Source organism: Anopheles marshallii, chromosome 2, assembly GCF_943734725.1.
Source record: "Anopheles marshallii chromosome 2, idAnoMarsDA_429_01, whole genome shotgun sequence".
In the NCBI taxonomy this organism is placed as follows: Eukaryota; Metazoa; Arthropoda; class Insecta; order Diptera; family Culicidae; genus Anopheles; species Anopheles marshallii.
The window spans coordinates 52,623,058-52,642,056 of record NC_071326.1 but is presented as its reverse complement, the minus strand read 5'-3'; the positions used below and the strand labels follow the sequence as shown (position 1 = coordinate 52,642,056).

The window sequence follows — 18,999 nt, the reverse complement described above, 5'->3', positions numbered from 1 at the left end:
TTTTCTCCGGTACCGCTGCCCCACGGCACGATCAGCTGATAGTCTCAGTGCTGCCCCGATTGTGATACGCGTGGTAATGCTGATAATGGATCTCGACCGTTAAAACATTGTACGAGTTGTCTCGCGAAACCGTTATCACGCGTAACCGGGACTCCAGACACGATACGGGACATTGCAATTTGTAACGGCCGATATGCTCACTAACGGCAGTTGGTTGTTGGACGCTTTAAAGTTTGGATGTTTTCGGCCGGTTCGGGTGTGATTGTAATTTTTATTTATGGCAGCGGCTACAAAAATTAACGACCCGGAAGTCAAACATCCTGGCGCGAACGTACATCCCTACTCTACCGCGAATGCAGTTTCGCGTTATTTTTTCTGGTAAACCAATTACTAAACGGTAAACGTTTCCCAATTGTGTGCTAAATTCCTTGTTACCCTTTCTCTGGTGTATGCTTCTAACAAAACAAAACTTCAATTTGTGCGTGATTGTTTGATCGGGTCCTATAATAAGGTGGCTCCTTGACGTACTTCGAATCGGCGTGCGAAGGCAAATCGTACCAAACGACATTTATGACACCCTTTCAGCACACAGCAGTGCACAAATCGGTGCATCATTCGAGCAGCAATGGCAACGGGAAACGTTGCGCCATTATACCATCCAACCAGCATCGATCGATGACGAACGCCGAACGCAAGACGACACGAAAAGTGAGCCACAGTCAGCACAGCAAAACAAACCGTCGGCGCCATGGAGGCTCCTTCGGACTATATTACGCATGTACGGAGTCGGAGTACTGGTGTTTGGATTTGTTTACAGCTCCATTGAATCGGCCTGCAGGTAAGCGGTAAGGGCCCTGCGTTTCAATGCAAAGGTGCGCAGGTTTTGGTTTCCTATCATCGTCATCATCTGTATATCGCAGCTGTTCTGCGTTTTCGTTTGCTTCCTGTGCTTTCGGAACGGAATTTGTAAACTGTGGCAGAAAAACATCGTCTTTCATAATCAAATACAGACGTGGGCAGCATGCTTTGGTTTGCTAACGAGATACTCAAACTCATCCAACCTCAATAAAAGCGAGTGGAAAGGGAAGCGAAAGTGAAAATCAGAACGATGGACTGATTCTGAACGAGTCTGCGAAGGCATCATTTGGGACTTTGTACCTTTGGATCTCTGATGCTGCTGTCGGGAACGATTGTCATATATTATTATGAATTTCATATTGATCTTGCGAAGGTGTATTTGAAAGGAGTGGTAGTATCGCTCCAGAGCGTAATTTATACAGCAGACATCTACAATAACGCAAGAAGTTCATTTTCTTCTTTGTGCGACACTAGAATTTGGATTCCTAGGCCTAGCGATATTCGCTCGGGGATGAGTTCTGTTGGACGCACAGGTTCCGGACCCTGGCAGTACAACCCACCTTCCCCAAAGAACCAGCTAACCACAATTTATTACAATAAACCTTACTTATTCGAATACGATTTATACGAATATCGCACGCTTCGACACACTGTCCCAAACTAATATATTGTTCTATTGCACAAAGCTTGAAACAATTGATAATTTTATCTTTTTTCCCATAGTGTATTATTCATTGTTTTGGATACACTATATTAAACTACACTCCAGTAGACTAAACCGAGCTACTGATAAACTATTACAATGAAAACTATTAGATGTTGCTCTGTTATAACGTTTTGGGACATTACAGTGATATTACGTGCAATTAAGTTCCTGTTGTCAAACAATGAGAACATCGGCAACGTCAACGTATCGGCAGTTCAATATAAATATTCTATTCATGTCATATTGCCATATCATGTCTTGCATTAAGTATTAAAACTAATAAGTGACTTTGTTTTTGTAGTACTAGCTGTAAGAAAATAATTACTATTCGCGGGATTTTTAATTTTTTGTTTCTTTAATTCAAACAAAATGGCCAATCGGAAGGTGATTGCGTCGTTGACGACCGTCTGCGTTAATAAAATGAAATTCGAATTCTTGCCTTGTGGTGATTGGTGGGTCTGGCTCGGGGCGGCCGGTATGGGTATGGGTATGACAACAAGCTTTACTAGAAATTTTTACTTTTGACACTTTACTAAAATACAATTGATTGAACTGTGTATGATGCATTTAAAAAAAGATGCATCGAACAGAGGCACGTTGAACTAAAACTAAACCTGAGAAATGACTGATCAGAAATCAAAGGAAAAATTACCGAAAAACATTGAAATAAGCTAATTATTTCGGAACATTGATCACCATATGTTCCGGGTCGCAAAAACAATTGAGGAGACCTAATAACCAGTTGGTGTTTTGGGTCTGTAAACATTGTAGTATAATAATAGTTTCAAATTTCAGAATAGGACAACCGTTCCTACTTGGTCAATTGATCCTTTATTTTGATTCCCTACGTACCGGAACGGCCGCAGTCGACGAATCTGCAACATCGCTGGGCGCCGCCTATGGGTATGCGCTGGGTATTGTTATGACCGTTTTGGCCCCGCTAGCCATATTTCATTGCTATCAGCTGTATCTACTGCAAGTGGGCATGAAGATTCGTATCGGTTGTTGTGCACTGATCTACCGCAAGGTAAAGCGATACCGCGCAATGATGCAAACTTTACGCCAAAAGAACAATCATAGATAATCTTCTTCTCTCTTATAGATACTTAAATTGAGTAACACTACCGATGGTTTGTCCGGCATGGTCATCAATTTGATGGCAAACGATGTGAGTCGGTTCGATTACGCAGTGATCTTTCTCCACGATCTCTGGAAAGGGCCAGTCGAGCTGGTGATTGTTGCCGTATTTGTGTACCGTGAAATAGGACCCGCCGGAATGATTGGCATAGGGTTTTTACTGCTGTTCATACCAATTCAAGCCTGGCTGGGCAAAAAATCGGCTGAATTTAGAATGAGGGCGGCGTTGGCCACAGACGAACGGGTGCGTCTAACAAATGAAATCATCCACGGCATACAGGTGATTAAGATGTACGTATGGGATCTACCTTTCGAGCAAATGGTGCGAAAATTGCGATGCAAAGAGGTGACAGCATTGCGCGGTAGTGCGATCATCAAATCGGCCCTTTTCGCGCTTCGCATTGTTCCGAAAGTGTCCATTTTTCTAACACTGGTCGCGTACGTCTATTTCGACAATGCGCTCACAGCACGACGCGTTTATATGTTGATTTCATTCTTCAGCGTGATCCATCATTCGATGGTCGAGTTTTGGCCTCTTGCTGTAACGTCCGCCGCAGAAGGTTGGATCTCCTTAAAGCGAATACAGGAGTTTCTTCTTCAGACAAGTGTACAGAAGGTACATCAAAAACAAGAAAATCTTACCCAACGATTGAGCGGTGATCCGTTTGTCGAGTTTACTGCAGCGCACAGTACTTGGCCAAATTCACATTTCTCGCTGCAAGACATATCCTTCAGGGTAGATGCAACGAATCACCGTACGGTAGCAATAATAGGTTCGATTGGTGCCGGTAAATCAACACTGTTGAATATGATCATCGGAGAGCAATGCGCTACTGAAGGACAAGTCACCGTGAACGGTACCATCAGCTATTGCCCTCAAAACCCGTGGCTGTTCGAGGGAACGATCAAACAGAACGTCATCTTCCTGGAACAGTACGATGAAAAACGATATCGTACTGTGCTAAGCGTGTGTGCATTGGAGCGCGATATCGAAATCTGGCCACACGGTGACCAGACTATGGTTGGTGAACGAGGATATAGTTTGAGCGGTGGACAGAAAGCCAGAATCAATCTCGCTCGCGCATTGTATCGCTCTGCGGAAATCTATCTGCTGGACGATCCCCTTTCCGCCGTCGATGCCCATGTAGCGAATGTTATATTCCAGCATGCTATAAGAAATTTTCTTCACGGAAAGCTCTGCATATTAGTGACCCATCAATTGAAATACATCAACCAGGTGGAGCACATTATCGTAGTGGAGGAGGGTAGAATCGCTGCGCAAGGAAACTATGGTAAGGAGTTGTCTGAATACTTCCGTTCAAGCGACTTATCGCAGCATCAACAGCCAACAGAAGAACAGATTCCTAAGCACAGAGGGGAAGATGGTCCAAATATATCCAGCAAGGATCAAGAGCAGTCGCTACCTTCGGAGCGCAAAGAGAAAGAAGGACAAGAAGATGGCACTATTCAGCTTAAAATATATTTAGAATTTTTTAAGTCTGTTAATAGTACTTTATTCGTCTCGTTTACGGCATTGCTAATGATAGGTTTCCAAGTCGCTTGCTCAGGAACGGACTACTTCGTGTTCGTGTGGTGAGTGAGAGGACAGTTGGCCAATCAAGGTGTACGCAGGAAAGATACAACGTTCTCTGCTTTCAGGGTGGATTGGGAGGAAACGTTTACCAACGCACTGGAAACACGCTGGACGACGGACGATCATGTACTGTTTTATGCTGGAGCCATTATCATCACCATCCTGTTGACAGCCAATTCGTTTGCCTTCTTCGAAATGTGCCTTAAAGCATCGCTCAATCTACATGCCGCACTTTACCGCGGAGTGTCGCGAACCGCTATGCTTTTCTTCCATCAGAATGCTTCGGGTAGAGTAATGAACCGGTTCTCGAAAGATATCGGGCTCGTCGATACCAGCCTACCCATCGTCATGATCGACAGTCTTTACGTAAGCGTCCTTAACAAATCAGCCGGATTCAGCTTGACTGTCGTTTAACTAAGCTATCTACATGTTTGCAGTTCTTCCTAGAGCTTTCCGGTATAATAGTGATAGTAGCGTTAGCGAACTATTGGCTGCTGATACCAACCGCGATCATGGGAGTCATATTTTATCTGCTGCGGTTTGTCTTTCTGAAAACGGCAAGAAATGTGAAGCGTGTTGAGGCCATCAGTAAGTGGTTTCGATCGACGGTAAAATGGGGTTCTCATCAACGAACTGTGCGTTTTATTCGTTCCATTTCTCATAACCAGCCCGCAGTCCAGTATTCACGCATACCAACGCAACAATCGATGGTTTGACCACGATACGGGCATTCGGGGCGGAACGCTTTCTGGAAGATACATTCCACCGATATCAGGATCTTAACACGTCGGCAGCGTTTCTGTTTGGTGCCACGACTCGGGCTTTCGCCTTCTGGTTGGACGTTATTTGTCTGCTGTATATTGCGTCAGTTGTTCTGAGTTTTCTTGTGATTGGGAATGGTGAGTAATCGAGGAAGCAAACTTTCCCTCACTGAGTGCAGTTGGAATGTAGTTGTCTAAAACCACACCACGTGTATGTTGCACCGCCGCTCCAGACATCATTAGCGGTAATGTCGGACTGGCCATAACGCAGGTGCTCAACCTCATTGGAATGTGCAACTGGGGCATTCGACAAACGGCCGAGCTGGAAAATCAAATGACATCGGTGGAGCGCGTGCTAGAATACGCCCAGCTCGTACCAGAAGCGGACTTGGCACCGGGTGTCCAAACAACTGAACGCAGTGAAGCGTGGCCCGAAAATCCCAGCATAACTTTCCGCGAAGTTTATCTACGCTATTCGCCCACCACGAACCCCGTCCTGAAGCGGCTGAGTTTCGACATAAAACCCAAGGTAAGCGTCACACCCGGTTAAGCAATCGATTCTCCATGAGTTGGGTACAAACCCGCACTAGCCTACGGTTCCATTAGCCACTCCAGCACCAAACGTTCTATCGGGCGAATGGAAACCGGCCACAAAAATAGGTTTTACTGTTTTACGTGCACTGTTTCGGACGCTTTTGCGTCGCAAAGGACATGGAATGCTTCCAGCGCAGGATGGGTGATATAAAAGCGGCGGCAATATCCTGAATAGTTTAAAACACTAACCCATGCGTGCGAAAGATAATTTTTGCAAGGAGGTGTGCTCTGTTGCCCTTGGAATGTCTTTGATTTATAATTGAAAAAACACGTACACATCTCGTACGAAAATGGGCAACGCGTGTGATTGGCTCCAATTGACTCGGTTTTTGTGTCGATTGATTAAATTATAGCCATATCTGTCGAATCTTCGGTTCGTTTCGATTTTTACTAGCCCCAATTTCTCCACCGGCAGCATGATCCATTTCGAGACGTTATCAACGATCGTTACCTTCGCTTTTGTTCTTTGTCCCATGGTGGTTTAGGTGTGAGGTTTGCTTAAAATAAAATACACATCAATTCTGTGCCTCGTCCGTTCGTACCCTTATCAATTTTTTCTGCATTCAATTTGAGAGCATTTTACGAAAAAAAGACAGCTCCATTATGACGAAGGGTATAGGAAATAAAAGAACCGTCATTTTATCACTGGTCATGTTCTTTTTTCCCGTCAATGTTCCGACTCTGGTAACCAACCACCTGATACAACTACTACTGCTGGGTCGTGAAACCGTGCGTAGGAGCATGTCGGAATCGTTGGGCGTACCGGCGCTGGCAAGTCCTCAATAATTCAGGCACTCTTTCGTCTAACACCGCTGCACGCCGGTGATGGTATCATCGAGATTGACGGAATCAATATCGGTTCGGTGCCGCTGCGGCAGTGTCGTGGCCGCATCTCGATAATTCCCCAGGATCCGGTCATATTCTCAGGCAGTTTGCGAAGCAATTTAGATCCGGACGAGCGGACGTCGGATGAGCGGCTGTGGAAAGCACTCGAGCAGGTAAGCCACCGGAGGTTGAATATTTAAACGTAACACATTTCTTCACCAATTTGAACGTTTAGCACATTTTTTTTCATACACACACCGGGTGCACAGTGTTTTCGCAACTGGTGGGGGGGCCATACCAATTTTCGGGGTTTCATTTTATATTGCACTTTTTTTGTTTATCTTTTAAATGAATATCCTGTACCGCACCGGGTTAACTTCTGTTCAACAATTCCCAAACCGGTCGAAATCGAACAGGTTGAATTAAAAACCACTATAACCGCACTTGCCGGAGGTTTAAACACGAAGATGGCGGAAGGAGGCACTAATTTGAGCGCTGGCCAACGGCAATTGATCTGTTTGGCTAGGGCGATCCTGAAGGGCAGTAAAATATTGATACTCGACGAAGCGACGGCCAGCGTGGATCCCAAGTAGGTTTAGCAAAAAGGTAATAAAGTTTCATCGCTTAATTAATCATTCTTTCAGAACGGACACACTTATTCAACGTACCATACGGACACAGTTTCATGATTGCACCGTGCTGACGATAGCACACCGTTTGCATACGATTTTGGACAATGATCGAGTGCTAGTTATAGATGCTGGCCAAATGGTGGAGTTTGATACCCCCCAAAATCTACTCCAAATTCCAGATGGTTTCTTCCGCAAATTGATAGATGAGCAGGGCCAAGGAGGTGTATCCAACAACGACAATGCGCATATTTAGCTTACGAATAGGAATATTTGTTTGTGAAAAAAACACACACTTACTTGCTGAATAAGCGAAGGACTACGCAAATGATGATAAACATGACTGCCATTGCCACTAACACACCAATCATTGCTGGATCGATGTATTTTTCCGGCTCTATCGGCTTATTGATCGGGGCTGGAAAAGGTCCGAAACGAAAAAGATGAAAACCGGTTTAAAAATAGTGAATTCGTCATCCGAAACATGCATGAGCACTATAACATCCTACCTCGACACTCGACGCTGCCATCCGATTTGAAGAATGCATTCATCTCGAAAAGACAGATGCACCGTCCATCACGACATTCCGTTTGTTCCGTCATCGCTTCGCATTGTTCACTGAAGAAGCATGTTTCGTTCACTTGTCGTTCTGGATAAAGCGAAAAGAAATGTTAGCACAAACGGCGACAAAAGTACGTTGGTACATTGTAATAACAACAGCCAGAAAGTTGTCGGATCATTTAATTTATCTGCTGCAAATTTTAACGAATCGTTTGCGTTGGCAGTTTTTGCCAAATTTACAAAGTGTTATGTCAACAATGCGCCAAATCTAATATCTCGTTTTCTTAGCCCTTGTTACCACTTGACAGGGATGTGTGCTACGCTTCGTAACGATTCATATGGAAGTTTATTTAAGTTTATCTCAAAGGAGCTGTTCGATCCGCCACCCCTTTTGTCTTCCAGGAACCTTCCAATGGGTGAAATGTGCTACGAGGGACACTTTTGGGAAAATGTCCCACACAGTTCCTGCTTGTTTACACAATTGTTTACTTTGCCTCCTGCCGTAAAGTATCTGATTTTGAACACGCAACCTCAAGTCATCCATTTATTTTGCTGTGTTGCCCCTCGGTGGCCTGCTGTGCTCCCTCATCCGCCTCAAGGGTGAGAAAGTTTTTGCTCTTCTCATGCTGCGTTCTTTTTCTTTGGCCCTGATTGCTTTGTACATCGTAAGAAGCTTGATTTAATCTATAGCTTAGTTAGTTCGGGTTAGGTACAATCAACTTCCTAAATTATTACTGTAAACCGTATGAAGAAAACAGGTCTCGTATGTGAGCGGCCATTTTCAAATTTATTTGGGATCATTCAGTGCGTTTCAATAAGTTGCTCATACCATCGACATATTAAAAACATATAAAAATATTGATAATTAACCATTTAACTAAAGACGTTGCTTCTATCAATAGAGATTTTCGATTAAATCTGTTCCTTTTACAACCGCTCACCAATTTCACCAAACAACATATTATGCTCTGTAACACTTTCTTTTTTCTTGTCCGATCAGAATAGTGATGAATACATGGCATGAATACATCTTCAACACACACGTAGCAGCAGTTGCAGTGTAATTACTTTATTGAGAGAAAAGATATAATTCATTTCAGAACGATTTTTAAACGAATCAATTCACACAAATCCAAAACAATGAACACTGTTGGAAAGCAACATGGTTTATTCAAATGCCAACATCGATTGACATGATGAATCCTTCTACTCGGTAGAATTATATTGCTCCAAACCTTTACGTTGCGGTAGCTACAGACTGCCGGCCCATTCGCTTACTAACGAATATGTAAAGTAATCTGGGGTGGAAAAAGAAACAACTCCAATACCGATAACGATCGATGTCACGACATCGGTATCACGAAAGTTTAATCGTGCGGACGTTAAAGTATCTTTTACCAAACCAAAAGCCAGTGGTCTCCGCTTCTCGAGGGTGCCCCAGCCCGGAACACTGTCGGTCAACCACAAACGAAGTCTGCAATTTAGCAACCAAGCTTTTCTGTTTAGCTTACTTCACCCTTGTTGCAAACGGTAAAGGAAGTTAATTAGCTTCTGATAATCTTGTCTCGTGTCAATAACATTTGACGTTGACCCATCGACTAGCGTAACCAGCCAAGTGAAGCAATGGAAACAAGCGCGGAAAAGCTCAAATTCTAGTCTTTGTCAAAGATGAAATGATTGATCTCTTTCATTAAGCATTTTCTAAACAATGTTACAACTGCCAGTACCATTCAGTGTGAGACCTAAGCTTTGAATACGGGTTGGTCGTTTCATTTAAACCTTTATGTACACATTAAATAAATAAACAACGATAGCGAGTTTGTGCATGCGCGTTAATGTGTTTATTTGGTGCTAACTAATATGTTTTTATTATTTAAATCTGCTTAGTATTGTTACCAAAATAAATATCCATAATTTTGATACTATTAAGCGATTCATCCCACGGTTTTACGCAATCATAATCTACATGGTGGACATACAGACGTACAGAATATTGCCGGAATTGGATAATCGGTAGTTATTTTTGCATTTCCCACCATTTTCCGCATGCTGGTGGTCGCTTGTACCAACCAGAAAATTGCAATATTTATCACACACCGGATGTGTGGTGCTACCATACGTAGCGGTCATGTGCATGTTTAATATGCGATGGCACAATTTTCATTTTCCAACAGGGATTTGTCAGTTTTCCGCGCTTGTATGTGACACATGGGCGTAAATGATGGACGAGAACCGTTGAGAATTGAAAAGAACGGGAAGGTGTGGCACCATCGCTTATCAACCACAACAGCTGAATCATATAAACCTGTTTTTAAGACTTCAACTGTAAGTTTTAGTATTTTATGTTAAAGTTATGTTCAACAATTTACATTAAGAAAATAAATTTGGCAAAATATTCTATAATTAAAAATTATGCATTTATTCAATGTGAATGATTAACGTCAACAATAAAAAATGGTTCGCTGTTAACCATAATCGAACCCTTTTCCCTTTCGGAAATAGATCATCTTTTTAGACGACACCCTGCGTCAGATTGTGCATGAAAGGAAACTTCTCAAGGTTCGTGATAATGCATTTATTGTTGGTTGACACTGCCTACAACTGTGGCCAAATTTATCTGCCCCACTTCCATGCCAATATCCAAATGCGCACCGGCATTTTGCACATTGCGGGTAAAGTTGTGTCTGACAAGCATACCTACTACATTGACAACACACAAAGGAAAGGCGCATCACTAACATGTAGATTGTAATCGAACATGTATAAATCGCTGATGCATAACGCCATCTAGCAGAAAAACACACAAGATGTAAATTGAATCGCGCTGGAAACGTTTACGGATAAAACCGCTCCGACGGAGCAAAAGTAAGGCATGTCTATTTTATCACTAGACAGCCTTCAGTAATGATGAATGAAGCAGGAAGGATGCATTTGTGGCATAGCAGCATCCGACAGACAAGCCATAGCTCGTACCATTTGTCGATAATGGTAGTTGGTAGTAGAGAAAAAAAAATAATTGTAACGGATGGGAAAAAAAAAATTTCAAACTGCATGACGTTACAGTTTATTCAGCATTTACATCCTTCCTTCTAAAATTTTGCAAATCACAAATATTGTAGAATTTTGTTGTTAGGAGCGAAAATTATTTCATGTTTTATTTCATGCCATTTCTTAATAAAAAAGTTCAATCAACACTGAATTTGATACTGTGCTTTTAATGTCAGATGAGTAGAATGTGCATTTATGTTACGTACACTAGTGGAAATATTCATAATCATTTAGACAGCTCACATTAACGAAACTTCTCACCATAAACGTATCACTAAGCACAACAACACGAATTGGTTCATTTGTACTGAATACCTTAACATTTTTATCAAAATACTTTCGCCAAAGCGATACTGTGATTGTACTTACTTTTGCCGCATTTGTCAATATGATTGGTTGCTGGTAAATCGACAGTACACTGACATGTATGCTTCTTCGGATCGCAGAACGATCCGGCGAAGCCACACTCAGTGGTGCTCTCGCATTTATCACCAAACTTTTTACTACCCCGGGATGACGCATCTGTAAAGAATAGATAAAACAGGAAAAATGTACAGTTAATGAAAAATTTTAATACAGGAACATCACAAAGTGCATATCATAAATTTTAATTACTGCATTAATTTATTTAATTTAATTTAACAATTCAACCAAAGTTATAATTATTTAAGTAGATTTTTGTTTGATAGTAATAGCCATATATGTGCATTAATTACAGACGACCCTTACTGGTTGCTTTTATTTTAGTTGGCACCTCGATAGTTGGGTTGCCAACCATCGATGATGTCATCCTCAATAAATCTGCTCTGCTAAGCATGAAATTTTTCGTGTCCAGTTCGTGTGAACTTCATGAACTTATTCGATTAATTTCTCGATTTTGACTTATGTCAAACTATGCAACCATCGAGTACCATCTTACTATCACTGTGTGGCACGCACTCATATCCCAACCAGTGAGATTCGACTGTAGTATATTTCAACCATGTAGCAACAAATCTGAAGCATCAAGTTAACAAAACACCCTTTAAGAAAAACCATTCTTAACTGTGGACTACAAGGCGCCTCCATTTGCCGAAGCAAAAACAAGACAGAATTTCATCTGCTACAGCAATAACGTAATCGTTATCTAGCCTCGGCGATGAAATTGTACGATTTGATATACATTTAGGTTCATAAAGTCTGTATATATTAAAAAACATCTATTATTAATAATTGCTTACAGAATTCCAGAATAATTTATCATGAGTCTTCGAAACAGCTTTAATTATATGCTTTTGGATATTGAGTTACTATGTATTCGTTTACCGTTGTATCCATCGCGAGTGATTACGTTCATTATGCAAAGAGGATTAAAATGAAATAGAACAGCTCATACATCTACTAAGAATTCTGAAGTACCGCTATTTATGCACAATGGTGAAGCAAGTGGTTTTTCCTTATTTGTGGTCAGGTATTATAGCTTCTAACGTATCGAGCATGATATGCTAGAAATCATGCCTTTTAAGCACGTGATACTACACGAGGAGGTGGTTAGCAACCACCTGGTCGGTAAGAAAATTGTTAGCAACTGTTTTACTCCTCCATTCTATCTTCCAATATCGGTATGATGGTTTCTTCTATCTGAAACGAAAAATATGCAAATGCGCACAAACCTCAAAGAAGGAAATTTTCATATTATTTTCATTTCATCTTTCCGCCTAACATATGCATCCTAATAATCCTCCAAACAGCATGCGGCAAACCTTAATAGGATAGGATCAAAGATTAAAATTTGCATTGGCAAAGTGTTATTATAGCTGATCTGATTAAGTAATGCATGAAAATAACGCCGTAGTCTGAGTATGTGGTTCATTTAGCCTTTGAATAACGCAGATATGGACGATTTGCAATAAATCACCGCCAACATCGAAAATAAATGCCAAACAACGTGAATCTACTCAACGCCGAGCAAGAAAAGTGTTAAAGATTTCGGCAAAGTGTCCGGAATACAGCGTCACCCGAGCGTAGATATATAATTAAACATTAATGAAGCAGCAAAGCACCTTTTTCTTCACAATTTGTGTAGCTGGCTAGACTTCATTAAAATATTCATGCACCTAGCAAACCCAACCATGCTGTAAGTTGATGGGGTATGTATCCAAACACAGTAAAGAAGCGCTGCAAACGATCGGAACAAATCATCTGCCTCGAAAGTGTTCAAAGTCCCTCGATCCCAAGGCCCCACAGCATCGATATCAGTGATAACTATGAAATAAACCATGAGCATGACTACCTTTTGGAAACTAACAAGGGTCTGTAGAGAAAAAATCTTACCATCAAAACGAATCCGCCTCGAGTGTAACTTTAAAATCTGTTAACTAACAAACAGTGCGATCAATGCACGAAATAAACCTTTATTCTGCATTTCACACCGATGAACCGAACCAATGCTTTTTGCTTCACCAACCACTGTTGCTTCAATTAGCTCCTTCATTAGCTAGCAAAATAAAATAACCCCGTCATGAAACTCTTCCAATTAACCAAAACAAACTGAACAACCATTAAACCGCGTCTGCCAGCTTCTGTATTGAGACCAAAATGTAAGCCAAACCTGGTAAATGGTTACTTTCTGTGGTTTTATTGCGAATAAATCATCTCCGGTCGCAGCTGCTGCTACTAAAAACTAAACTTTGCGTAGGAAAAAAGGAAATCGACAAAATTGGCTAAAAGCACGTCAAAGTTCAAACGTCTAAAGCGGCTACGGCAGGTAAATGAAAGTACTTAGTTTTAAATATTTTACACCCTTAAAAGCGTAACAATAGTGATGTAAAAAAAGGAACCTAGGTACACATCTCCCGGGAACATGAAAAAGCGAAAGGTAGAAACAATAAGAATATCACCAAACGTGCCCCTAAAGCAATAGCTGTAATCTCATGTAAATTGCATGGGAACCATTCGGCTCTTCATGTGTAAATCTGTGGAATTTTCAAGAAACCCAACTTTACGGACCTTCCAGATTTCCCTTTCATCCGCATAACAAAACAACAACAAAAACGGTCAGGCGGTATCGGTTCAGCACCCTCGCGTGAATACCCAACACACACACATACACAAGGGGACTGACACGATCGGGGTTTTTATTCCAACACTTCGAAGTGTTTCCATCCCCTTTGGTGCTAGTTAAGTTTCGAAGGTGCCAAAAATCGCAACATAATCCTTGGCAGAACTCGCATACACTCGTGCTTATTTTCAGCGCTTGGCGGTACAGCACACGGAATAACGCACTGGAAAGGCACTTCCCGTTTGTGTACTTTTTGTTTGTATTCAAACCTTTCAAACTCAACTTTGGAATGTGCTCTTTATGGTGTATCGTTTCCTCAGCTGTAGGTGGGTCCAGCACATGCTCACCCGGCATTCGGTCGCTTACTCGCGGAAGGCAGCAAATTCAATCTAGCAAAGTGTTAAGCGTTGCCCGTGCCTAACTAAAAATAAAAAATGAATCCCCTTCCCTGACGATACCTCCATGTGATGCTAGAGGTTTGGATAAAAATGTGCATTTGTTCCTTTTTTTAAGTGTCTTCATTTTTGGATTCATCAAATATTAATAGTTAACACATATTTTGACGAACAAAAGGGAATATCGTACGAATATCGAATATCGCCTGCAAGGTAAACTAAACCTCCAAGAATATGATGTTAACACGAAAATGTTTCTTATTTTTTATATATTTCAAAATTTTGAAGAGTTTTTGTGCACAATTCTTATGAAACGACTCAAACCAATTGAAAATATGCTTAACCACATCACCTGTTTGCAAATGGCTTTGGCATGAGTTTGTCAAATAAAGACTACTCGTTTAGTGTGCCATTTACCGCATCCAAACCTATCACTCTTATCGTTCTAAGTTTACTGCATAGCTTTAATGACCATGTAGTACCATGCAGTTAATGATTAAACTTATTTGATTGAACCGTAACTCGGTTAGTGGTGAATGCGGCGTCTGTCGAAATGTGTCCCCTGAATTATTCTGAAGGTCTCTAACGCCATTAGTTTCAAATCGATTGATAATTAAAAGTACAATCTATGCACAAATAACCCAAATTGATACCACTACGAACAATTTGCTATCTGGGAAAACTGCAAATACAATTGCACAACTGCACAAAATATATGACCTTCAACCATTCAGTCACAATTTGGGACGTTTGACGCAATGTACAATTGCTTGTGCAACAAATAGCTCATTCTACATCGCCAACGGATGGATGTCATTATGTTTACCGTGCTCGTTGGAGAGTAAACCGGGAAGCATAATTAGCAACGGCTGCTATTTGGTTACTTTTTCCCTCAATCGACAGCAAGAACGATGATCGCAAACGATAAAACAACATTTTTATCACCTTTTTCGGTGAGTTTGTTCGATGGTTATCAACCGTGTGCGCGTAAACGATTGCACATGACGCGCTGATTCCGGCATTATTTCCCACCACATGTTTGACGAAGCCTTTTTGACGTCGTTCGGACGCCACACTTTACTGCCGCATCAAGCATCGGTCTAATTAAGTTGCAAAATATTTTTCTTCTGCGGGATTAGCGTCGATGTGGTCGTGTGCTGCCTGTGGGGATAGCATATTTTCACGGTCCATGATTTTGGGCTTATCGATACCACCTGCGTTTCGGAAGCGCCCACTCTTGGCCTTATCGCTGTACTGTATGGTAATGCAACTTGGTCGCTTGGGGAATGAAAATTTTAAATTACAACACCCGCGCAAATACTCCCGTTCCCTTCCTCACACATTCCACCAACTCGTGAAGAACTCATGGAACTCATGCCGAAACCAGTCAAGTGGTGAAATGGCGCCCAGGGAAGCGGTTTGCATCGTGATGAAAATTTATGTCCTTCCAAAGCATACACCTGTGGGTGAACGAGACACACGGGCTGCGGTGTGCTTACGCCACATTTATGGTAAATTGAGGAAAAACGCGAAAACTCTCTACCCACGTTGCTTCAATAATTCGTTGCTTCACCGTCTTGGTGTTACCTTCACACCTCGTGCAATTACCATGGGCAATTATTTAATATTTCTAATGAATTTCCCTTCATCTGCCGACTCTCAACAACGCAGAACGGATTTATTTGCTTCCATGCTGTCCGACTGGGAAAAAAATGGAAAACACATGGTGGCTTAAGGTTTTCAAAGTTTTAAGCAATTATGGAAGTTGCAAAAAAAATGAACAATGTCATAAACCAGAGGGATTATTAGAATGATGCTTTAATGTTTGGAGTTGTGTGAAATAAGTTGCAAATAGCATACATTTGTGCAATAGTTGGTATTAGTTACTAACATACAAAAAAAATACTTTAAATAATTAGTACACCCTGTGCAGTATTTGCAAATAAATTCATATATGGCCGGGCTGAAGATGGAAATTATTTTTTGCAGAGCAACCTCGATCTTATATATCATAGAAATAGGAATATATTTTTATATTATGTATGTATGTATATTTTATATATATACTTTTTTAATATGTTTTGTCTCACCTACAGGTATGACAATATATGAACAAGGTGTGTAGAAGTATGTGCGTACCATATGGAATGGTTAGGGGCTGCAATTTTGCTAAACCAGCAAACTGGCAGCATTACTAGTATAGATCAAAACATTGAGACACCGGACCAATCAAATAACACCGATTTCATTACGATGGTTAGGACCTAAACGTGGATATCAACATATCACATCATTGACATGCAGGAACTCGTCCGGGCACCCCCGGAAGAAGGTTTTTTGGGGATTGGAGAAGGAAATAGCTTCTAACCATTATGAATTGCATGCGAATTTTGTAACCCTTAGTCATAAGCGATAAGGTCAGACCTTTCTTTACGAAAAAAAAAAATATATTAAGTTATTCCCTTTGAGGACAGCCCGATAGTTTGTTAGCAGCGACGTGGGTATTTACACGCAAGGACCTGTACCAAATCTCGTTCTGACCATTCACTACGGTGCATAGTTAACTTTTCATCTACGTGTAATAAAAGTTTGAGTAGTTTTGCAAGATTTGGCAGTTCCAAGACTGTGGTGAATTTTAAGTTCAAGTGATTAGTACTATTACTGTACTTGTGTTACTTCGTAACGCAACATTACTAATTTAGATAATATATAACCCCAAAACCTCAGCTTAGCAATACAGATCCACTGTTAATAGTATATAATATTAATCATTGCTAGCAACATGTTGAACAATTCTATTCAAGCTGAAAACTGTAATAAAATAATACTTTTGTGTACTCCTAACCCTTTTTTGAAGTTACATGTTTGAAGTTCTCCATGAAGTTAATTGGAATAATGATTCGAATCAACAACTACCATTTCCTAAATTATTTAACACAATGGTAGCAATTTCCAAAAAAGGAACATAATAGGAAATTAGAAGAATCAATGTGTCAACATTCGATTTGTTCCGAGTAAACAACCTCTTGATGGACGGACCTGTCTATGCCATTTCCATTGCTCGGTACGCAATGTGTTCTTAGTTAGGTTCATGTATGACATATAGGAATGTTAATTTCACCAACTTGCATCTAATGTCTGTTAGCACCGTTCGAATTATTGATTGATATTGCGAAAGATAGCAAGGGTGAAGATTCCAAAACACAATTCATGGACCATATTCGGTTGTGGATTTTTCTTCACGAAACTGTCGTACCGCTTAACATAAATTATGCATTAGGTTTTGCGGGTTATGTGCACCCAATTTTCGACTGAATGATATTATCGCGGTGGTAATAGCTGACTCATTTTCCGTATTTCACTACCATTGTCTACTCAGGGCTATCCGTGGTTTAATTGAAATTAGATTACCAACCGCACGTCAAATTCAATCTGGGTTAGGAATAAATTTTCTCCTACATTGTATGGTTTCGGGAGCTGCGTCTACGATGTCCATTTCAGTGGGTCATGAGATTGGCAGGAAAAAGTATCCGACACATAAATCATATCAAATATCCCGAGGGAGGTGCTAAACGCATCGATTCACTAATAACTTATTTCTCAGCGCCCACACAACAGACAACAAAAAAGCAAGGCAAATGGAACAGATTTAAGGTGCTAAAAGCTTAGAGAGGTGGGATGCGGCTCATCATTAATCATTTCCTGTCCAAGCAGTAGGAGGGATACATGGTGGAAGAAACATAGGCAGCAAATGTTATCTGTGAGGTAAGGAAATAAGCACTGCATCGTACTTACCGAATGGAGCCGCCTCTCCAGTGCCAACGTTCTCATTGCTGGACGTAGTCCATGTTTCTTCAGGCGGAATGGTGGTTACTTCATCGGCCAGCACTCCACCACCATCGGTATCGCCGCTCAGATACGCAAAATCACTCCAGAACGCTATCAGCAGCAATGCAATCGGTACGATAGCGGACAGGTGGTTGGCGAGGAAACGACGTGAAAGAAGCGATCTTCCGGAAGGTCGCTGGAGCCTGCGAGACATGCGAGCGGGTTGCGAGATCCTGCCGCCGGTCATCTTGGTGCCTCGTCTACTGCTGCTAGTGATGCTGGTGCCCAACCGAATCGGTGTTCGGATGCTATTGCTACAATGGCTGGTGCTGCTACTAAATCCCGTGTCCGGCATTGCCCGCGGCATGACACTCGGACGCGTCCACGCTGGGGGCTCTCGAGCCCTCACACGATTGCTCATAGTTTCCGTTCCAGCTCCTCATCCATAGCGGATGATGCCGCTGTGGATGGTCTGGGGGAATTGCGGGTTGATAATCTTTGCCTGGCTATTCGTCGATGGCACTCTCCCACTCTTTCGTGCGCCACTGTTTTGTTTTTTGTCTTTTTCTCCGGGTTTGGTGCTCAGTCCAGAAGTGTTACAAGTGTGCTCCTGGCCGGTTGGTTCTGATCACTTGGTCCAATCGGTTAAGGCATGCGACGAATATCGCTCTAGTGTTATCGTTCGTTGGTACGATAGCCGTGGGTAGTAGGAAAGCAGGATTAGTGAGATTTATTCTTCGTGATCTTTGCCTAAAGTCTCAAGGCAACAATTTTCCCCTTGCAACAAGCGTGGTCCCGATTTTTCTTGCCGGCACTTTCCGCTATCAGTGTAGTTGTAGATCTCACTATCCCTCTCATACGTTGTTTTTCTGCAAAACACACATCAAAAGAACGATAAGACTCGTTAAAAGCTTAAGTAAAGTGAACAATAAAACACTGAAAAGGCGAATTGGGTTCTGGTGTTCTTGTGCCTTATGTATGAATTATTTAAATATCTGGTTTATCCCCCTTGCCGATGATCC

The 18,999-nt window shown here is 41.5% G+C and overlaps 2 protein-coding genes across 2 annotated transcripts; one reads left to right on the top strand and one right to left on the bottom strand.

Moving 5' to 3' along the window:
• The first annotated feature begins 277 nt into the window (after window positions 1-277).
• Window positions 278-7,360, top strand: LOC128718134 (probable multidrug resistance-associated protein lethal(2)03659). The gene is made up of 11 exons (XM_053811807.1): window positions 278-378; window positions 512-838; window positions 2,360-2,591; window positions 2,667-4,294; window positions 4,361-4,661; window positions 4,733-4,883; window positions 4,964-5,194; window positions 5,290-5,585; window positions 6,388-6,648; window positions 6,892-7,064; window positions 7,120-7,360. The coding sequence occupies exons 1-11, from the start codon at window positions 278-280 to the stop codon at window positions 7,358-7,360; spliced, it is 3,942 nt and encodes a 1,313-aa protein (XP_053667782.1).
• Window positions 7,361-7,400: 40 nt separating this feature from the next.
• LOC128718133 (uncharacterized) lies at window positions 7,401-18,332 on the bottom strand. Its single transcript, XM_053811806.1, has 4 exons — window positions 17,945-18,332; window positions 11,084-11,236; window positions 7,614-7,754; window positions 7,401-7,522 (listed from the first exon to the last, which is right to left on the bottom strand). Exons 1-4 carry the CDS (start codon window positions 18,330-18,332, stop codon window positions 7,401-7,403), a joined length of 804 nt encoding a protein of 267 aa, XP_053667781.1.
• Window positions 18,333-18,999: the final 667 nt, after the last annotated feature.